The sequence below is a fragment of the Bufo gargarizans genome, chromosome 4 (genome assembly GCF_014858855.1).
Source record: "Bufo gargarizans isolate SCDJY-AF-19 chromosome 4, ASM1485885v1, whole genome shotgun sequence".
Classification (NCBI taxonomy): domain Eukaryota; kingdom Metazoa; phylum Chordata; class Amphibia; order Anura; family Bufonidae; genus Bufo; species Bufo gargarizans.
In genome coordinates, this window is record NC_058083.1 from 31536153 (window position 1) to 31553810 (window position 17658).

Genomic DNA, 17658 nt, shown 5'->3' on the forward strand with positions numbered 1-17658 from the left:
ACTGCCAGGGAACTCCTTGAAGCTGCCTTTGGGGTGCTCGGTCCCAGATGGCGGTGGCCAGTAGCAGGCGACTCTCTTGGCGGCGGGTGTTCTGCTTTTGCCCACTGCTCCCTCTTTTGCTACGCTGTTGGCTCGGTCTCACCACTGCCTCTTCCTCTGAACTCTGAAAGTCAGTGGCACGACCTTCATTCCATGTGGGGTCTAGGACCTCATCGTCCCCTGCATCGTCTTCCACCCAGTCTTCCTCCCTGACCTCCTGTTCAGTCTGCACACTGCAGAAAGACGCAGCAGTTGGCACCTGTGTTTCGTCATCATCAGAGACATGCTGAGGTGGTATTCCCATGTCCTCATCATCAGGAAACATAAGTGGTTGTGCGTCAGTGCATTCTATGTCTTCCACCGCTGGGGAAGGGCTAGGTGGATGCCCTTGGGAAACCCTGCCAGCAGAGTCTTTAAACAGCATCAGAGACTGCTGCATAACTTGAGGCTCAGACAGTTTCCCTGATATGCATGGGGGTGATGTGACAGACTGATGGGCTTGGTTTTCAGGCGCCATCTGTGCGCTTTCTGCAGAAGACTGGGTGGGAGATAATGTGAACGTGCTGGATCCACTGTCGGCCACCCAATTGACTAATGCCTGTACCTGCTCAGGCCTTACCATCCTTAGAACGGAATTGGGCCCCACCAAATATCACTGCAAATTCTGGCGGCTACTGGGACCTGAGGTAGTTGGTTCACTAGGAAGAGTGGCTGTGGCAGAACAACCACGTCCTCTCCCAGCACCAGAGGGTCCACTAACACCACCACGACCATGTCCGCGTCCCTTACTAGATGTTTTCCTCATTGTTACCGTTCACCACAATAAGAAAAAAATTATTTGGCCCAATGTATTGAATTCAAATTCAGGCCTTTTTTTACAGCCACCTAACACTATCTGGGTATTTATTTATGTACCGTATTACACTAATACAGGCATAGCAGTAATGACAGATTTAGGGGAATATCAATTGTAGGCCTAGTATTTAGCCCTGGATGAAAGGTATCCATTTACGGACAGAATTACACTTGGAGATTCACAGTAGCGTGTGAAAAAATATATAGGATTATGCTTTGAGCACTTGTATTTTAACACTTATTGTAATATACACTTTAACGGAAAGAAATACACTATGAGATGCACAATAGTGCGTGCAAATTTAAAAGATTATGCTTTCCGCAATTGTAATTTACCACTTTGTGTAATATACCCTTTTACGGAAAAAAATACACTTGGAGATGCACGCTGAGTATAATATACCCTTTTACGGACAGATTTACACTTGGCCTGCAACAGCAGAAACCACTGATTTAGGGTATTGCTATTTTGGCAATTGAATTTCACCCCAGAAAAAAATATATGCTTTACCAGACAGCAGACAGTATTACACTTGGCTAGCCACAGCTGGAACATCAGATTCAGGGGATTGCTATTTTTGCAAGTGAATTTCAACCATCAATAAAATATAGAAAATTCTATCCTGAGTTTCTAGGGATGACAATAAGCACAGCCAAGCCCCTGATGTAGGATATAGCAAAAAAACAAAACCTACTATTGATGGTTAAATGGACTTGGTGGCAGCTTGTGCTGGCGCACCACAAGACACAAAATGGCCGCCGATCACCCCAGAAAAAAGTGACAGAAAAACGCTCTGGGCAGCCTAAAAACAGTGAGCAATTAACTAGAAGTTGAATGATTCACAGCTGTAGATCGATCACTTCATTAAGTGTTTTTGCTGAGTTAATCACTGCCTAATCTCGCCCTAACAGCAGCTGCATCCTCTCCCTACACTGATCAGAGCAGAGTGACGGGCGGCTCTACGTGACTCCAGCTTAAAATGGAGGCTGGGTCACATGCTGCACTGGCCAATCACAGCCATGCCAATAGTAGGCATGGCTGTGACGGCCTCTTGGGGCAAGTAGTATGACGCTTGTTGATTGGCTGCTTTGCAGGCTTTCAAAATGCGCCATAGAAATCGCCGAACAACAAACCCGAACCCAAATTTTTACGTAAATGTTCATGTTCGGGTTCGGGTCCGTGTCACGAACTCCTCAAAATTCGGTACGAACTTGAACTATACAGTTCGGGTTCGCTCATCCCTACTTTTTACCTCTGTTATGGGAGGGACCGTGAAAACAGTACTCCTATTTTCTGTGCACGAGTCAGCCTTTTTTTCCAACAATCTGTTAGAAAGCTGCTTCAATTAATAAGTGTTTTACAGACATATTCTGAGAACCTGGAGTAAGTAGATATTATATGTTAGTAGGTTGCACAGGGTTGCTGGTCCACCAAACAGGGTGCCCATAGTCCCGCAGTGTCAGACCCCCCGAGTACATGTGAGTGCATCACATCGACCGAATAAAGGAATAGTGTCAAACCCGATTTAAAAACTCTGCATGAAAGGTGGCAGTCAGACGGAATCCGGATCCAAACAAGCGGGCTCACGTGCAGTGACTAACCTACGCGGTGAACACACTACCTACCAAACTGAAGGAGGAGAACGGAGTGAGGTCCGCAGGATGGCAGAAGCTCTCAACATCGGGCTGCAGAAGCTTCTAACACCAGTAAGACCGTTTCAATACAAAAAGCCGGTTGAATTGCTAGAAGCTCTAACACTGACCTAAAGCGGGACACCGCCAGGTCAGTAATATAGCGGGACTCTGCCACCTACTATTGTACACTACTGTTCCAACCTATACACCACTGTTCCAACAAGTTCGGCTTAGGATTCTAGGCCATATGTTATTGCTGACTATTGGGAATAATACTGAAAACCTTGTTTTTGATCCAGCTTTTTAATGTTCATCGGAACAATTAGAGGAATTTGAGTTGTCTTGAAACTGTAATCGCCAGCATTTAGAGGAACTTGAGTCATCTTGATACTTTATACTTTGCTGCTAATATTGCTGCTACAATCGAAGTACGCTGCTATAATTAACTTATGCCACTATTTCAAGTGAAATAGGACCAAGCGGTTTTAACTGATCAGTTTAGTGTTGTATGTATGCTTCTGAATGGATTGTAATATTTGCAGTGCTATGTTTCTTTAGGAGCAATCTCCAGCTATTGCAAGCCATAGGTGATACATTACCTCAATCACCTCTGCCGTGAGATCGCCCTTTAGAATTGTCAGATATATTATATTCATTTTATCACAATTTAGTATATTATTGATTCCTGACAAAGTAGGGAGGCTCAACACTCCAGATGAACGGATGACGGTGGGTTCACTGCTGATTGGGTCACTCACCCAATTGAGAAATAAAATGATATAACAAAGAAGAGCAGGCACACCACCTTCTGGAATAATAGTGGACCACTAGAAATACTCTGTTAAGAGTTTTTTATTAGTCTGAGATATCACACATAAAATGGCCAAATATATAAATTCCTCTAAACAATAAACAATAAAATACACTGAGATAAAATTGATAAAATAAAGAAATGTCACATAAGGTCTCCTGGAAAAATGTCTCCTGAGATGAAAAAATGTGGCAGAGAACTATAACAATCCACCTGTCAATATTAGTCTGTCTCCATGAGACTCTTACCACTCAGTAGTACCGATGCTGTTAGTATGTGGTCTACTTGCACGGAGCGGTAGAAAAGTGTGGTCTCCAAGGCACTGGACTCTGCACGCTGAACGCTGGATCGATTTGCTCAGAGTGACTAGTCACACAGCGGTGGAAACTGCAGTCACCGGAGCGCAAGACACTGGACGCTGGGTTAATTTCAAGTGCTTAGTTCGGAGGGCGTGCTTTCGATCAGGTGATCCTATGTAAATGAATCAGATGTTCCGATCAGCTGGTATGAATCGCCCAATCACATAGTGCACAGGTCCTTGTAACAAGGTAGTATCTTGGCATAGCAGAAATCCAGGTCCTATGTTGCAACAATGGCTGTGTTCACGGATAGTTGTTAAAGAGTAATACTCTTTGTCCACAAAATCTTCTGTACTTGGGGTCCGGACCAGTACTGGATATAGAAATGGCGTAGTCAGCTAGACGCGTTTCGAGGCTACCTGCCTCTTCCTCAGTAGCATACTAGGAAGAGGCAGGTAGCCTCTTAACAGAGTATTTCTAGTGGTCCACTATTATTCCAGAAGGTGGTGTGCCTGCTCTTCTTTGTTATATCATATTATTGATTCCATATTGTATTGTAGTTCTATTAAATAAATTCAGTGACCCAATATCTTAAGGTGTGCCCAGTCCTTTTTATATAATATTCTGAGAACCACCATCAGCATATATATTTTGTAGCATACACTGCAAAATGTTGTCTTTTTGTTTCCAAAAAACATCTGCAATTTTGATCATATTAAAAAATTGCACAATCCAGTGCATTTTAGGGCATCAATATCAGTATGCGTTTATAGAAGAGCATGTTTATTTTAGCCTGTTAATTTAAAAACATTTTTTTAAAATTTTCTAATTATAGTTGTACAATTCAGTGTATTTTAGCACATCAATTCCAATGTGCAGTGTGTTCATAGAAACAGACGTTTAATTATGCTTCTATTAACTACAAAAAACTGTTACAATTTTGCTACTGATTACAATTGCACAATTCATTACATTTTAGTGCATCAGTACCAGTGTGCAGAGTGTCCATAGAAGGGCAAGTTAAATTGAGGTTGTGTAGAATGTGTAGTGTATGTAGAATGGCACATTTTATTGACCCTATGTTAATTACAAAAAAAAGCAAATCCAATTTTGGTACCGTTAATACTTCCAAAATTCAGTGTGCAGTTTATTTGTAGAAAAGATTGTTTGATTGTCTGTTAGTTACAAAAAAACAAACCACTTGCTATTTTAATACTATTTATACATGAGAAATTTAAGGCATTTTTTGGTACATCAATACCAATATGCATTGTGTTCATAAAAGATCATGTTTAATTGAGTTTGTGTGAATCAAAAAAAATGTTTCAGTTTTGTTACCATTTATATTTGCACAATTCAGCACATTTCAGTGTGTCACTGCCAGTGTAAAGTTTGTTCGTAGAAGGGGGCGTTTATTTGCGCCTGTGTTTATTTCTAAAGATGAGCGAATTTCTCAAAAATTTGATTAGGCGGGTTCGCCGAATATTTTTAAAAAATTTGGTTCGATCTGAATTTATTTGCGGCAAATCAAATGAAAAAAACAGCTATTTCCTGGCTGCAGAGAGCCTTTATTGTGTTTTAGAACACTGTGTCTTGCAGTAACACGCCTATGGAGTCTGCTGTGGTAGTGAAATAATACTGTGAGTCAGTATGACATGCAGATGACAGGCGTTGCTCTTAGAATCACTGCACACTTACTTATTTAGTCAGTCACAGGGCCAAAATTGACCAAATAACTATGAACTCAGCTCTGATCCGTCAGAACAATAATCCCCAAAAAACGGATCCTGTCTGTGGATCATCCAGAGAAGTGTCAAATCAGAAGAAGTGTCAAATAAATGATGATGTAGGCCAGGCCTAAAGAGAAAATAGTGGCCCAGTGATAAAGTAGGGAGGTTGGGAACAGCATGAAAAGTCCACAAAGTGGCCGTGTGACATAGTGGTGATGTGGCAGCAGCATGAGGAGACCACAGAGTGGCCCAATGACAGAGTATTGAGGTGGCATCAGCATCTAGAGAAGGCCACAGAGTGGCACAATGACAGTGTGGAGGTGGCGTCAGCATCAGGAGGCCACTGAGCGACACAATGACAAAGTGTGGAGGTGGCAGCAGCATCAGGAGGCAACAAAGTGGCAGAATGACAGTGTGGAGGTGGCAGCAGCATCAGGATGCTACAGAGTGGCACAATGACAGAGAGTGAAGGTGCCAGCAGCATCAGGAGGCAATAGAGTGGCACAATGACAGAGTGTGGAGGTGGTGGCAGCAGCAGCATCAGGAGGAGGCCACAGGTTGCCACAATGACAATGTGAAGGTGGCAGCAGCAGAATCAGGAGGCCACAGAGTGGCACAATGACAGTGTGGTGGTGGCTGCAGCAGCATCAGGAGACCACAGAGTGACCCGGTGACAGAGTGAGGAGGTGCGTGGCAATCCGAGTACCAATTGAAGATTGTGGGTGAAAGAAGGAGCACTTGGCATCAGATGTGTGGCATTAGGCAGGTTGCAGCATCAGAATAGTAGCTGAGGCAGGTAGCCAGAAGAAACCGGTCTCTTTTGTCAAAGTGTTGGTGTGGCACCATGGATGATCGACTCTGATGCATCAGGCATTGGTAGGTGGAAATCCTGGCTGATCCACGCCTGATTCATTTTGACAAAGGTCAGTCTCTCCACATTTTGGGTGGACAAGCGAGTTCTTCTTGGGGTAACTATGGCCCCCACCGCATTAACCGCCTCAGCTCCCCTAGCTTAAACCCCCTTAATGACCAGACCACTTTTTACAATTCTGCACCACACTACTTTCACGGTTTATTGCTCGGTCATGCAACTTACCACCCAAATGAATTTTACCTCCTTTTCTTCTCACTATTAGAGCTTTCATTTGGTGGTATTTCATTGTTACTGACATTTTTTATTATTAATCGAAATTTACCAAAATTTTAGCAAAAAAATGAAATTTTTCACTTTCAGTTGTAAAATTTTTAAAAAATAAATAAATTTCTATATAAATTTTTCTCAAAATGTATTGTTCTACATGTCTTTGATAAAAAAATAAATGCAATAAGTGTATGTTTATTGGTTTGGGTAAAAGTCATAGCGTTTACAAACTATGGTACAAAAATGTGAATTTCCGCATGTCACGGACGGTGTACAGGAAACAAGGCAAAGCAACATGCATAAATGACTCGCTGGATCCAAAAGCTAAGGAACCAAGGGAGACCCCTGCAGAAGACCTGGCACTTTCTCTGGCTGCTCAGCCTATGCAAAGATCCTAATGGTGGAGGTTTGCATATCCATGAACCTTGACTATAAAAGCCCTGAGCACCCTACAATAGTGAGGGGACACGACCACCGGCTCCCTACACAAGATACGGAAGGAGTCAGGGTCACCTGGGATCCAGAAAACAGAAAATAACAGGTAAATGTACAACACTTAGCTTTGTAGCAGACAGGTGAACAAGGTCTGCATGCACACACATTCCAGGAAGAAGTATAAGCCGCCCAGAAAAGCATTCTGGGGAGGAATTTAAAGGGAAGTAATTAGTCCAACACATGACAGCTGAGAGAGGCTAACGAGAGGAGGAACTGAATATCACAACACAGAAACTCAAGGGGGAGGTTCTGAAATGCCTCTGTCAGAGCTTCTCAGCTGTCTGGTTGTGACAGTACCCCTCCCTCTACGAGTGGACTCCGGACACTCAGAACCCACCTTCTCAGGATGGGACCTAAGGAAAGCCCTGATGAGACGAGAGGCCTTAATGTCCGTCACTGGGACCCACATCCTCTCCTCAGGACCATACCCCTCCCAATGAACAAGGTACTGAAGATAACCGCGGACAAAATGAGAATCCACAATCCTAGAGACCTGAAATTCAAGATTCCCATCAACCATAATCGGAGGAGGAGGCAAAGGCGAGGGTACAATGGGTTGAACATAAGGTTTCAATAAGGACTTATGAAAAACATTATGGATCTTCCAAGTCTGAGGAAGATCAAGACGGTATGCAACAGGATTGATGACAGACAGGATTTTGTAAGGCCCAATAAACCTAGGACCCAACTTCCAGGAGGGAACCTTCAATTTGATATTCTTGGTAGACAACCACACCAGATCACCAACATTCAGGTCCGGACCAAGCACACGTCTCTTATTTGCCACACGCTTATATCTCTCACTCATGCTCTTTAGATTATCCTGAATCTTTTGCCAAATAGATGACAAAGACGAGGAGAATCTGTCCTCATCAGGTAAACCAGAAGACCCCTCTCCCGAGAAAGTCCCAAACTGCGGATGAAACCCATATGCACCAAAAAATGGTGACTTATCAGAGGACTCCTGACGACTGTTATTTAAAGCAAACTCAGCAAGGGACAAAAAAGAACACCAATCCTCTTGATTCTCCGCCACAAAACAGCGCAGATATGTCTCCAGATTCTGATTGACGCGCTCTGTCTGGCCATTCGACTGCGGGTGGAAAGCAGAAGAGAATGACAACCGAACCCCCAAGCGAGAACAGAAAGCCTTCCAGAATCTGGAAAAAAACTGCGTGCCCCTATCAGAGACTATGTCTGAAGGAATGCCGTGCAATTTGACATGAAATGCACCATTTTGCTAGAACGGTCCACCACCACCAGAATCACAGTCTTCCCCGAGGAACGAGGCAGGTCCGTTATGAAGTCCATGGACAGATGTGTCCAAGGACGGGAAGGAATGGGTAAGGGAAGGAGCGGACCTGATGGCCGTGAATGAGGGACTTTGGCACGAGCGCAAGTCTCGCAGGCTGCCACAAAACCCTCAACCGACTTAGGAAGCGCAGGCCACCAGAATCTCCGAGCGATGAGATCCAGTGTGGCTCTTACCCCCGGGTGCCCAGCAAGGACCGTATCGTGGTGTTCTTTAAAAATCTTGTGTCTTAAAGCGAGAGGCACAAACAAGCTCCCAGGAGGACAAAGATCAGGAGCCTCTGACTGGGCTGCCTGCACCTCTGCCTCCAATTCAGGAAAAAGAGCAGAGACCGCCACACCTTCAGCCAAAATGGGACCCGGGTCTTCAAAATTCCCGCCTCCCGGAAAACAACGTCACAGGGCATCAGCCTTCACATTCTTAACTCCAGGGCGGAACGTGACAAGAAAATTAAACCTAGAAAAGAACAAAGACCATCTGGCCTGTCTCGGGTTCAGACGCTTGGCTGACTCCAAGTAGGCCAGATTTTTATGGTCAGTAAATACGGTAATAGGGTGTCTGGCTCCCTCTAGCCAATGGCGCCATTCCTCAAAAGCCAACTTGATGGCCAACAATTCCCTATCTCCCACATCGTAATTTCTCTCTGCGGAGGAGAGTTTTCTTGAGAAAAAGGCACACGGTCGCCAATTGGCAGGAGAGGAACCCTGAGACAAGACCGCCCCCACACCCACCTCAGAAGCATCAACCTCAACTATGAAGGGTGAAGAAACATCAGGTTATACCAAGATGGGAGCGGAAGCAAAACTCTCCTTGATATCAGAAAAAGCCTTACGCGCCTCTACTGACCAAGAAGAAAAATCTACCCCCTTTCTGGTCATATCAGTGAGTTGTTTAACAATAGAAGAATAATTCAAAATGAACTTCCTGTAATAATTGGCAAAGCCCAAAAAACGCATCAGCGCCTTCTGATTCTCAGAAAGCTCCCACTCAAGCACAGCGCGGACCTTCTCGGGGTCTATGCGAAAACCAGAAGCGGAGAAAAGAAACCCCAGAAATTCCATTTCTGGAACCGCAAACACACATTTTTCCAGTTTCGCATATAATTTATTCTCCCGCAGGATGAGCAAGACCTGATGTAGATGTTCCTTATGAGTTTTGAAATCGGGAGAAAAAATCTAAATGTCATCCAAATACACCAATACAAATTTTCCCATCAAATGATAAAAAAATGCTGTTCACGAAATGCTGAAAAACGGCTGGGGCATTCATCAAACCAAAAGGCATAACCAAATTTTCAAAATGGCCCTCAGGGGTATTTAAGGCCGTCTTCCATTCGTCCCCTTCTCTGACCCTGACCAGGTTGTATGCCCCTCTTAGATCTAATTTGGAAAAGACTTTAGCCCCAACAACCTGGTTAAACAGGTCCGGGATCAGAGGAAGCGGATAAGGGTCACGAATTGTGATACTGTTCAGCTCCCTGAAATCCAGACAAGGTCTTAAAGAACCATCTTTTTTCTTAACAAAGAAAAAACCAGCGGCAACAGGTGACTTCGAGGGTCGTATGTGTCCTTTTCTCAGACTCTCAGAGATATAAGCACGCATAGCGATCCTCTCAGGTTGGGAAAGATTGTATAAACGAGATTTAGGCAGCTTGGCGTCTGGGATGAGATTAATAGGGCAATCGTACTCCCTGTGCGGGGGCAAATCCTGAACTCCACTCTCAGAGAAGACATCCGAAAATTCAGAGAGAAAAGATGGTACAGTCTTAGTAGCAACCTCAGAAACAGATGTCATGATTCAATTCTCTCTGCAAAAGTCACTCCAACCATTTATTTGCCTCGCTTGCCAATCAATGGTGGGGTTATGCTTAGTGAGCCAGGGCAGCCCCAACACCAGAGGGGTAGGTAAACCGCTAAGGACGAAACATGACACATCCTCAACATGAGCATCACTCACAATTAAACGGATATTGTGAACTATGCCCTTTAATGATTTTTGAGAAAGTGGAGCGGAATCGATGGCAAAAACAGGAATATCCTTTCCCAAAGTACGCACCTGGAAACCATGAGTTATCGCAAATTGATTATCAATGAGATTGACCGCTGCTCCACTATCCACAAAAATCTCACAAAAAATGTTCTTGCTCTCTAGCGCCACCCTAGCCGGCAGGACAAAACGGGAACTACAAGCAAATGGAAAACCTTCAATTTCCGCCTCAACCCTGCCAATAGTAACAGACAAAACATTTTTAAAAGATTTTTTCCTGTTTGTTTTTTTATTACTCCCAGAAAACTGCCTGAATCTCCTAGAGGGACAAATATTTGCCAAATGATTTATACCTCCACAACAAAAACAAACCCTCCCATGCAAGCTGAATCTTCTATTGTCTGAAGCAATCAACCCCAGCTGCATGGACTCCTGCTCAGAAGGGGCTGACGGCGACTGAGACCCCTGCGCACAGAATGGGACCGCTGCACTGTCCTGGGACTGAGTATGACAGGAAGGGGACATCTCTCCTCTCTCTCTAAGACGCCTGTCAATACGAACGGCCTGAGACATAGCAGAGTCCAAAGAAATAGGCCTCTCATGAAAGGCAAATGCATCTTTCAATCCCTCTGAAAGACCATGGCAAAATTGACTTCGGAGTGCAGCATCATTCCAACCAGTATCAACTGCCCATCTCCGAAATTCTGAGCAGTATATTTCTGCGGATTGTTTACCCTGGCATAATAGACGTAGTCTAGACTCAGCCAGAGCAATACGATCCGGATCATCATATATCTGACCCAGGGCTAAAAAGAAATCATCCAGTGAACGGAGAGGCCGTGCCCCCTCCGGCAGCGAAAAGGCCCAGGACTGAGCGTTACCTCTGAGCAGCGATATAATGATCCCCACCCTCCGTTCCTCATCACCAGAGGAATGGGGAAGAAGGCGAAAATGGAGTTTGCAAGCCTCTCTAAAACGCACAAAATTCTCACTACCCCCGGAGAACGTATCCAGGAGCGAGATCTTAGGCTCAGAACAAACTCCATGAACGCAAGCTGAACCGGTCACTTGAAGCTGAGAAAAAGTCCTTACGGAGATCAGCTACCTCCAATGAAAGACCCTGGAAGCGTTCAGCCAAAAGTGAAACCGGATCCATGCTTGAGACGGTTTCGGCGGCTTATAATGTCACGGACGGTGTACAGGAAACAAGGCAAAGCAACATGCATAAATGACTCACTGGATCGAAAAGCTAAGGAACCAAGGGAGACCCCTGCAGAAGACCTGGCACTTTCCCTGGCTGCTCAGCCTATGCAAAGATCCTAATGGTGGAGGTTTGCATATCCACGAACCTGGACTATAAAAGCCCTGAGCACCCTACAATATGAGGGGACACGACCACCGGCTCCCTACACAAGATACGGAGGGAGTCAGGGTCACCTGGGATCCAGCAAACAGAAAATAACAGGTAAATGTACAACACTTAGCTTTGTAGCAGACAGGTGAACAAGATCTGCATGCACACACACTCCAGGAAGAAGTATAAGCCGCCCAGAAAAGCATTCTGGGGAGGAATTTAAAGGGAAGTAATTAGTCCAACACATGACAGCTGAGAGAGGCTAACGAGAGGAGGAACTGAATACCACAACACAGAAACTCAAGGGGGAGGTTCTGAAATGCCTCTGTCTGGTTGTGACACGGCATTTTGAAGCAGCTCTGACTTTCTGAGCACCTGTCATGTTTCCTGAGGTTCTACAATGCCCAGACAGTAGAAAAACCCCACAGTTGTCGCCTCAATAGGAGGCTGCACATCAGCATTTCTGCAGGAATTGCAATGTTTGCATTTTATATGACTCAATTACCTGCCCTGTGTCTCTCTCCGTTTCTTTGTAGCTGCGCACTTGGGGAGCGTCGGGGATCACCATGGTGATGACTGACAGCTTTCCTTTAAAAGGTACGTCCGTGCGCCTGCACGTCATAGTCGGTCTGAGGAAGCGCGACTTCTGCGTGAAACTGCCGCCACCGCTGTTGCACATCGTGGCCATCCCGCTCCCCTGCCTGCGCAGCATGCCTTCTGACTTGCAATAAAGCAACCCTAAGAGCAAGACCTTTGGTGAGTGCCGCGTCTCTTCTATTTCCTTGATTTGATTCCTCTTCACTACGCTGAGCACCACTCTTTCCGGTCATCGGGGACAGCCGCAGGTCTTTGGATCCCTGACAGATGCAAGGGGCTTATAGGTGAATTACCAGCGTAGTGCCGCTGATATTCCTTCTTTCCTCTCACTTACCATTTGATAGAAAAACCCCACAAATGACCCCATTTCGGAAAGTAGACACCCTAAGGTATTCGCTGATGGGTATAGTGAGTTCATAGAACTTTTTATTTTTTGTTACAAGTTAGTGAAAAATGATGATTTTATTTTAATTTTATTTTTTCTTACAAAGTCTCATATTCCACTAACTTGTGACAAAAAATAAAAACTTCCATTAACTCACTATGCCCATCACGAAATACCTTGGGGTGTCTTCTTTCCAAAATGGTGTCACTTGTGGGATAGTTATACTTCCCTGGCATTTTAGGGGCCCTAATGCGTGAGAAGTAGTTTGAAATTCAAATGTGTAAAAAATGTCCTGTGAAATCCTATAGGTGATCTTTAGAATTTTGGCCCCTTTGCCCACCTAGGCTGCAAAAAAAGTGTCATACATGTGGTATCGCCGTACTCAGGAGAAGTTGGGAAATGTGTTTTGGGGTGTCTTTTTACATATACCCATGCTGGGTGAGAGAAATATCTCTCTAAAAGACAACTTTTCCCATTTTTTTAATACAAAGATGTCATTTGACAGAGATATTTATCTCACCCAGCATGGGTATATGTAAAAATACACCCCAAAACACACAGCCCTACTTCTCCTGAGTACGGCGATACCACATGTGTGACACTTTTTTGCAGCCTAGGTGGGCAAAGGGGCCCAAATTCTAAAGAGCACCTTTAGGATTTCACAGGGCATTTTTAACACATTTGGATTTCAAACTACTTCTCATGCATTAGGGCCCCTAAAATGGCAGGGCAGTATAAATACCCCACAAGTGACCCCATTTTGGAAAGAAGACACTCCAAGGTATTACGTGAGGGTCATGGCGAGTTCCTAGAATTTTTTTTTGGCACAAGTTAGCGGAAAATGATGATTTTTTATTTTATTTTTTTCTTACAAAGTCTCATATCCCACTAACTTGTGACAAAAAAAAAAAAATTCCATGAACTCACTATGCCCATCACAAAATACCTTGGGGTGTATTCTTTCCAAAATGGGGTCACTTGTGGGGTAGTTATAATGCCCTGGCATTTTAGGGGCCCTAATGCGTGAGAAGTAGTTTGAAATTCAAATGTGCAAAAAATGTCCTGTGAAATCCTAAAGGTGCTCTTTAGAATGTGGGCCCCTTTGCCCCCCTAGGCTGCAAAAAAGTGTCACACTCGTGGTATCGCCATACTCAGGAGAAGTAGGGCAATGTGTTTTGGGGTGTATTTTTACATATACCCTTGCTGGGTGAGATAAATATCTCTGTAAATGTCAACTTTTCCTATTTTTTTTTACAAAGTTGGCATTTTAGAGAGATATTTCTCTCACCCAGCATGGGTATATGTAAAAAGACACCCAAAAACGCATTGCCCTACTTCTCCTGAGTACGGAGATAACACATGTGTGACACTTTTTTGCAGCCTAGGTGCGCAAAGAAGCCCAAATTCCTTTTAGGAGGGCATTTTTAGACATTTGGATTCCAGACTTCTTCTCACGCTTTAGGGCCCCTAAAATGCCAGGGCAGTATAAATACCCCACATGTGACCCCATTTTGGAAAGAAGACACCCCAAGGTATTCCGTGAGGGGCATGGCGAGTTCATAGAAGGTTTTTTTTTTTGGCACAAGTTAGCGGAATTTTTTATTTTATTTTTTCTCACAAAGTCTCCCTTTCCGCTAACTTGTGAATCAATGGACTCAATATGCCCCTCAGCGAATACCTTGGGGTGTCTTCTTTCCGAAATGGGGTCACTTGTGGGGTATTTATACTGCCCTGGCATTTTAGGGGCCCTAAAGCGTGAGAAGAAGTCTAGAATATAAATGTCAAAAAAAAATTACGCATTTGGATTCCGTGAGAGGTATGGTTCATGTGAGATTTTATTTTTTGTCACAAGTTAGTGGAATATGAGACTTTGTAAGAAAAAAAAACAAAAAAAAAAACAACTATTTCCGCTAACTTGTGCCAAAAAACACAAAAATCTTCTATGAACTCGCCATGCCCCTCAAAAGTGATCTTTTTATAGTGCCGCAGCAATTTTCTGGTGTATTTGCAGTGATCAGAAAAAAAATATTCTGTCACTGCGGTGGGGCGGACTGAACGCAAGTGTGCGCACAAGATCAGGCCTGATCGGGCGAACACTGCGTCTTTTGTAGAGCCTATAGAACATGTCCTATTCTTGTCCGCAATTGCGGACAAGAAAAGGCATTTTCTATATAGTTCTGGCAATGTGTGGATCCGCAAAATGCGGAAAGCACATTGCCGGTGTCCGTGTTTTGCGGATCCGTGGTATCCGTGTTTTGCGGATCTTCGGATCCGTGGATCCGCGGATCCGCAAAACACATACGGACGTCTGAATGGAGCCTTACAGGAGGGTGATCAATGACAGGGGAGTGATCAGGGAGTCTATATTGGGTGATCACCCCCCTGTAAGGCTCCATTCAGACGTCCGTATGTGTTTTGCGGATCCGCGGATCCGTGGATCCGCAAAACACATACAGGCGTCTGAATTGAGCCTTACAGGGGGGTTATCAATGACAGGGGGTGATCAGGGAGTCTATATGGGGTTATCACCCCCTTGTCATTGATCACCCCCCTGTCAGGCTCCATTCAGACGTCCGTATGTGTTTTGCGGATCCGCGGAACCGTTGATCCGCGGATCCATGGATCCGCAAAACACATACGGACATCTAAATGGAGCCTTACAGGGGGAGATCAATGACAGGGGGGTGATCAGTGACAGGGGGGGTGATCAGGGAGTCTATATGGGGTGATCAGGGGTTAATAAGGGGTTAATAAGTGACAGGGGGGGGTGTAGTGTAGTGGTGTTTGGTACTACTTACAGAGCTGCCTGTGTCCTCTGGTGGTCGATCTAAGCAAAAGGGACCACCAGAGGACCAGGTAGCAGGTATATTAGATGCTGTTATAAAAACAGCGTCTAATATACCTTTAAGGGGTTAAAAATATCGGATCTACAGCCTGCTAGCCGCTGCAGATCCACTCGGTTACCTGCAGTTCCTGTGAACGCACACAGGCGCGTGTTCACAGGAAATCTCGCCTTTCGCGAGATGACGCGTAGATGCGTGATTGAGCCTGAGTCAGCCATCTCCGGAACGCAATCCTGCGTTAGGCGGTCCGGAGGCGGTTAAACACCCGCTCTGATGCCACACTACTGTCTGGGCAGGACAGCTTTTCCAGTGCAAACTCGGCTAGTTGCGGCTTCAAAGTTTGGCTGCCCAGTAATCCAGCGGATTTTCAATGTAGGGTGGCAGGGTGCTGTCCAAGTATGCCACCACCTGCTGGTTGAGGTCCTGCTCCAGGTCTAGCTGCTGCTGCTGGTGAGTAGTTTCTTCACTAGGCTGGTGAAGAAAGATGCTCATCAGCGATTCGAGTCAAATTGCTGCTGATGGAGCTGGCACTGCTCCTACCCCCCACCCTGCCGCAGCAGCCATGGCAGAGGAACGTGAGTGTATTGCCCCCCTTCCCCTCCGTCAGACCTATATTTGCCGCTTAGCGGTGCAGTTATCTGTTTTTGCCGTTTATTAATGGAAAACCAAATATATATTTTCCAGTTAGCGGCGCTGTTACCGTATATGTTTAAAGCTGTTTATGGCGTGTACTACCGTAAAAAGAAAAAATATATTTGCCGGTCAATGGTGCAGTTATTTTTTTTAAAGCCATTTTTGACTTTTATTAGTGGCAAACCAAAAATATATTTGTCGTTCAGCGGTGCAGTTATATGATTGAAAGCCTTTTGTGGCGTGTATTACCATTTAACCTCTTCAGGACACAGGGCATACAGGTACACCCTTATGTCGTGGTACTTAATGACACAGGGCGTACCTGTACGCCCTGTGTATTTTTGATCACCGCCGCGCGGCGGAGGCACACGCAGGCACACACTCCCCTATGGCCCGCCGAACGTTCTCGGCCGAGGAGGCATACGCCCAGCTTGCCTCCGACTCCGAGAGTCCCAGTGAGGACAAGGATGACCCCACTTTCCTGTTGTCATCCATGTCCTCCTCATCATCTAGCGATGGTGATGAGCCCCCAAGGCGGCGGAGACGCCGTCAGACTGAGCAAGGGGACCGCCATGCTAGGGACCCTGTGGCCCAGTCTAGTACGAGCAGCTCTGGGGCTCGTACTAGTTTTCCGGCCCACCAGTTAAATCCACCGGAGCACCCTGCCGGTGAACCTGTCTGGTGTACCCCAGAGCGATACGAGCCAGTGAATCCTGATTTTGTAGGCCAATCAGGAATCCAGATTTCCACAGTGGGCTACACTGAATATGACTTTTTTTGTCATTTTTTCAGTGACCCACTGGTAAATCTGATGGTGGAGCAGACGAACCTGTACACTCAACAGTTCGTTGCTCAACACCCAGGCTCTTTTTTGGCCAGGCCCGGTGGCTGGACGCCGGTCAGTGCAGCCGAAATGAGGACATTTTGGGGCCTCGTGCTGCATATGGGGCTGGTCAAGAAACCTAGTGTCAGGCATTACTGGAGTGGGGACGTCCTCTACCAGGCCCCACTTTACAGTACGGCCATGACACGCTCCCAGTTTGAGGCCATCCGGAAATGTCTGCATTATTCAGATAATGCTGCATGTCCCCCCCAAGGTGATCCTGCCTATGACCATCTGTATAAGATCATTTTGGGGACAAATTTGTACAGGCCTATGTACCTGGAAGGGAGGTCGCGGTTGATGAGTCTCTCATTGCATTCAAGGGGAGACTCATTTTCCACCAGTATGTGCCCTCCAAGCGGGCGAGGTTTGGCGTGAAGGAATACAAACTCTGTGAGAGTACCTAAGGGTACACTTACAAGTTTTGTATATACGAGGGGCAAGATTCCTGTATTCAACACCCAGAATGTCCCCCCACTCTGGGTGTTAGCGGGAAACTTGTGTGGGACCTTATGTACCTACTGCTAGATAAGGGTTACCATCTTTATGTGGATAACTTTTATACTAGTATCCCCTTGTTCCAGTCCCTTGCCTATCCCCAGGGGTGCGACCTGTGCCCTTACCAGTGAAAACCTATTGCTGGTCCGATATAAGGACAAG

At 45.3% G+C, this 17658-nt stretch overlaps 1 protein-coding gene across 1 annotated transcript in view; it reads right to left on the reverse strand.

Moving 5' to 3' along the window:
* LOC122935157 (vomeronasal type-2 receptor 26-like) overlaps positions 1–12336 on the reverse strand; it is a 127212-nt gene extending 114876 nt beyond the window's left edge. Inside the window, exon 1 of the mRNA XM_044290922.1 lies at positions 12163–12336. Within this exon, the coding sequence (XP_044146857.1) occupies positions 12163–12336 (174 nt within the window). The remainder of the gene's footprint in view (positions 1–12162) is intronic.
* Between the last annotated feature and the right edge of the window lie 5322 nt (positions 12337–17658).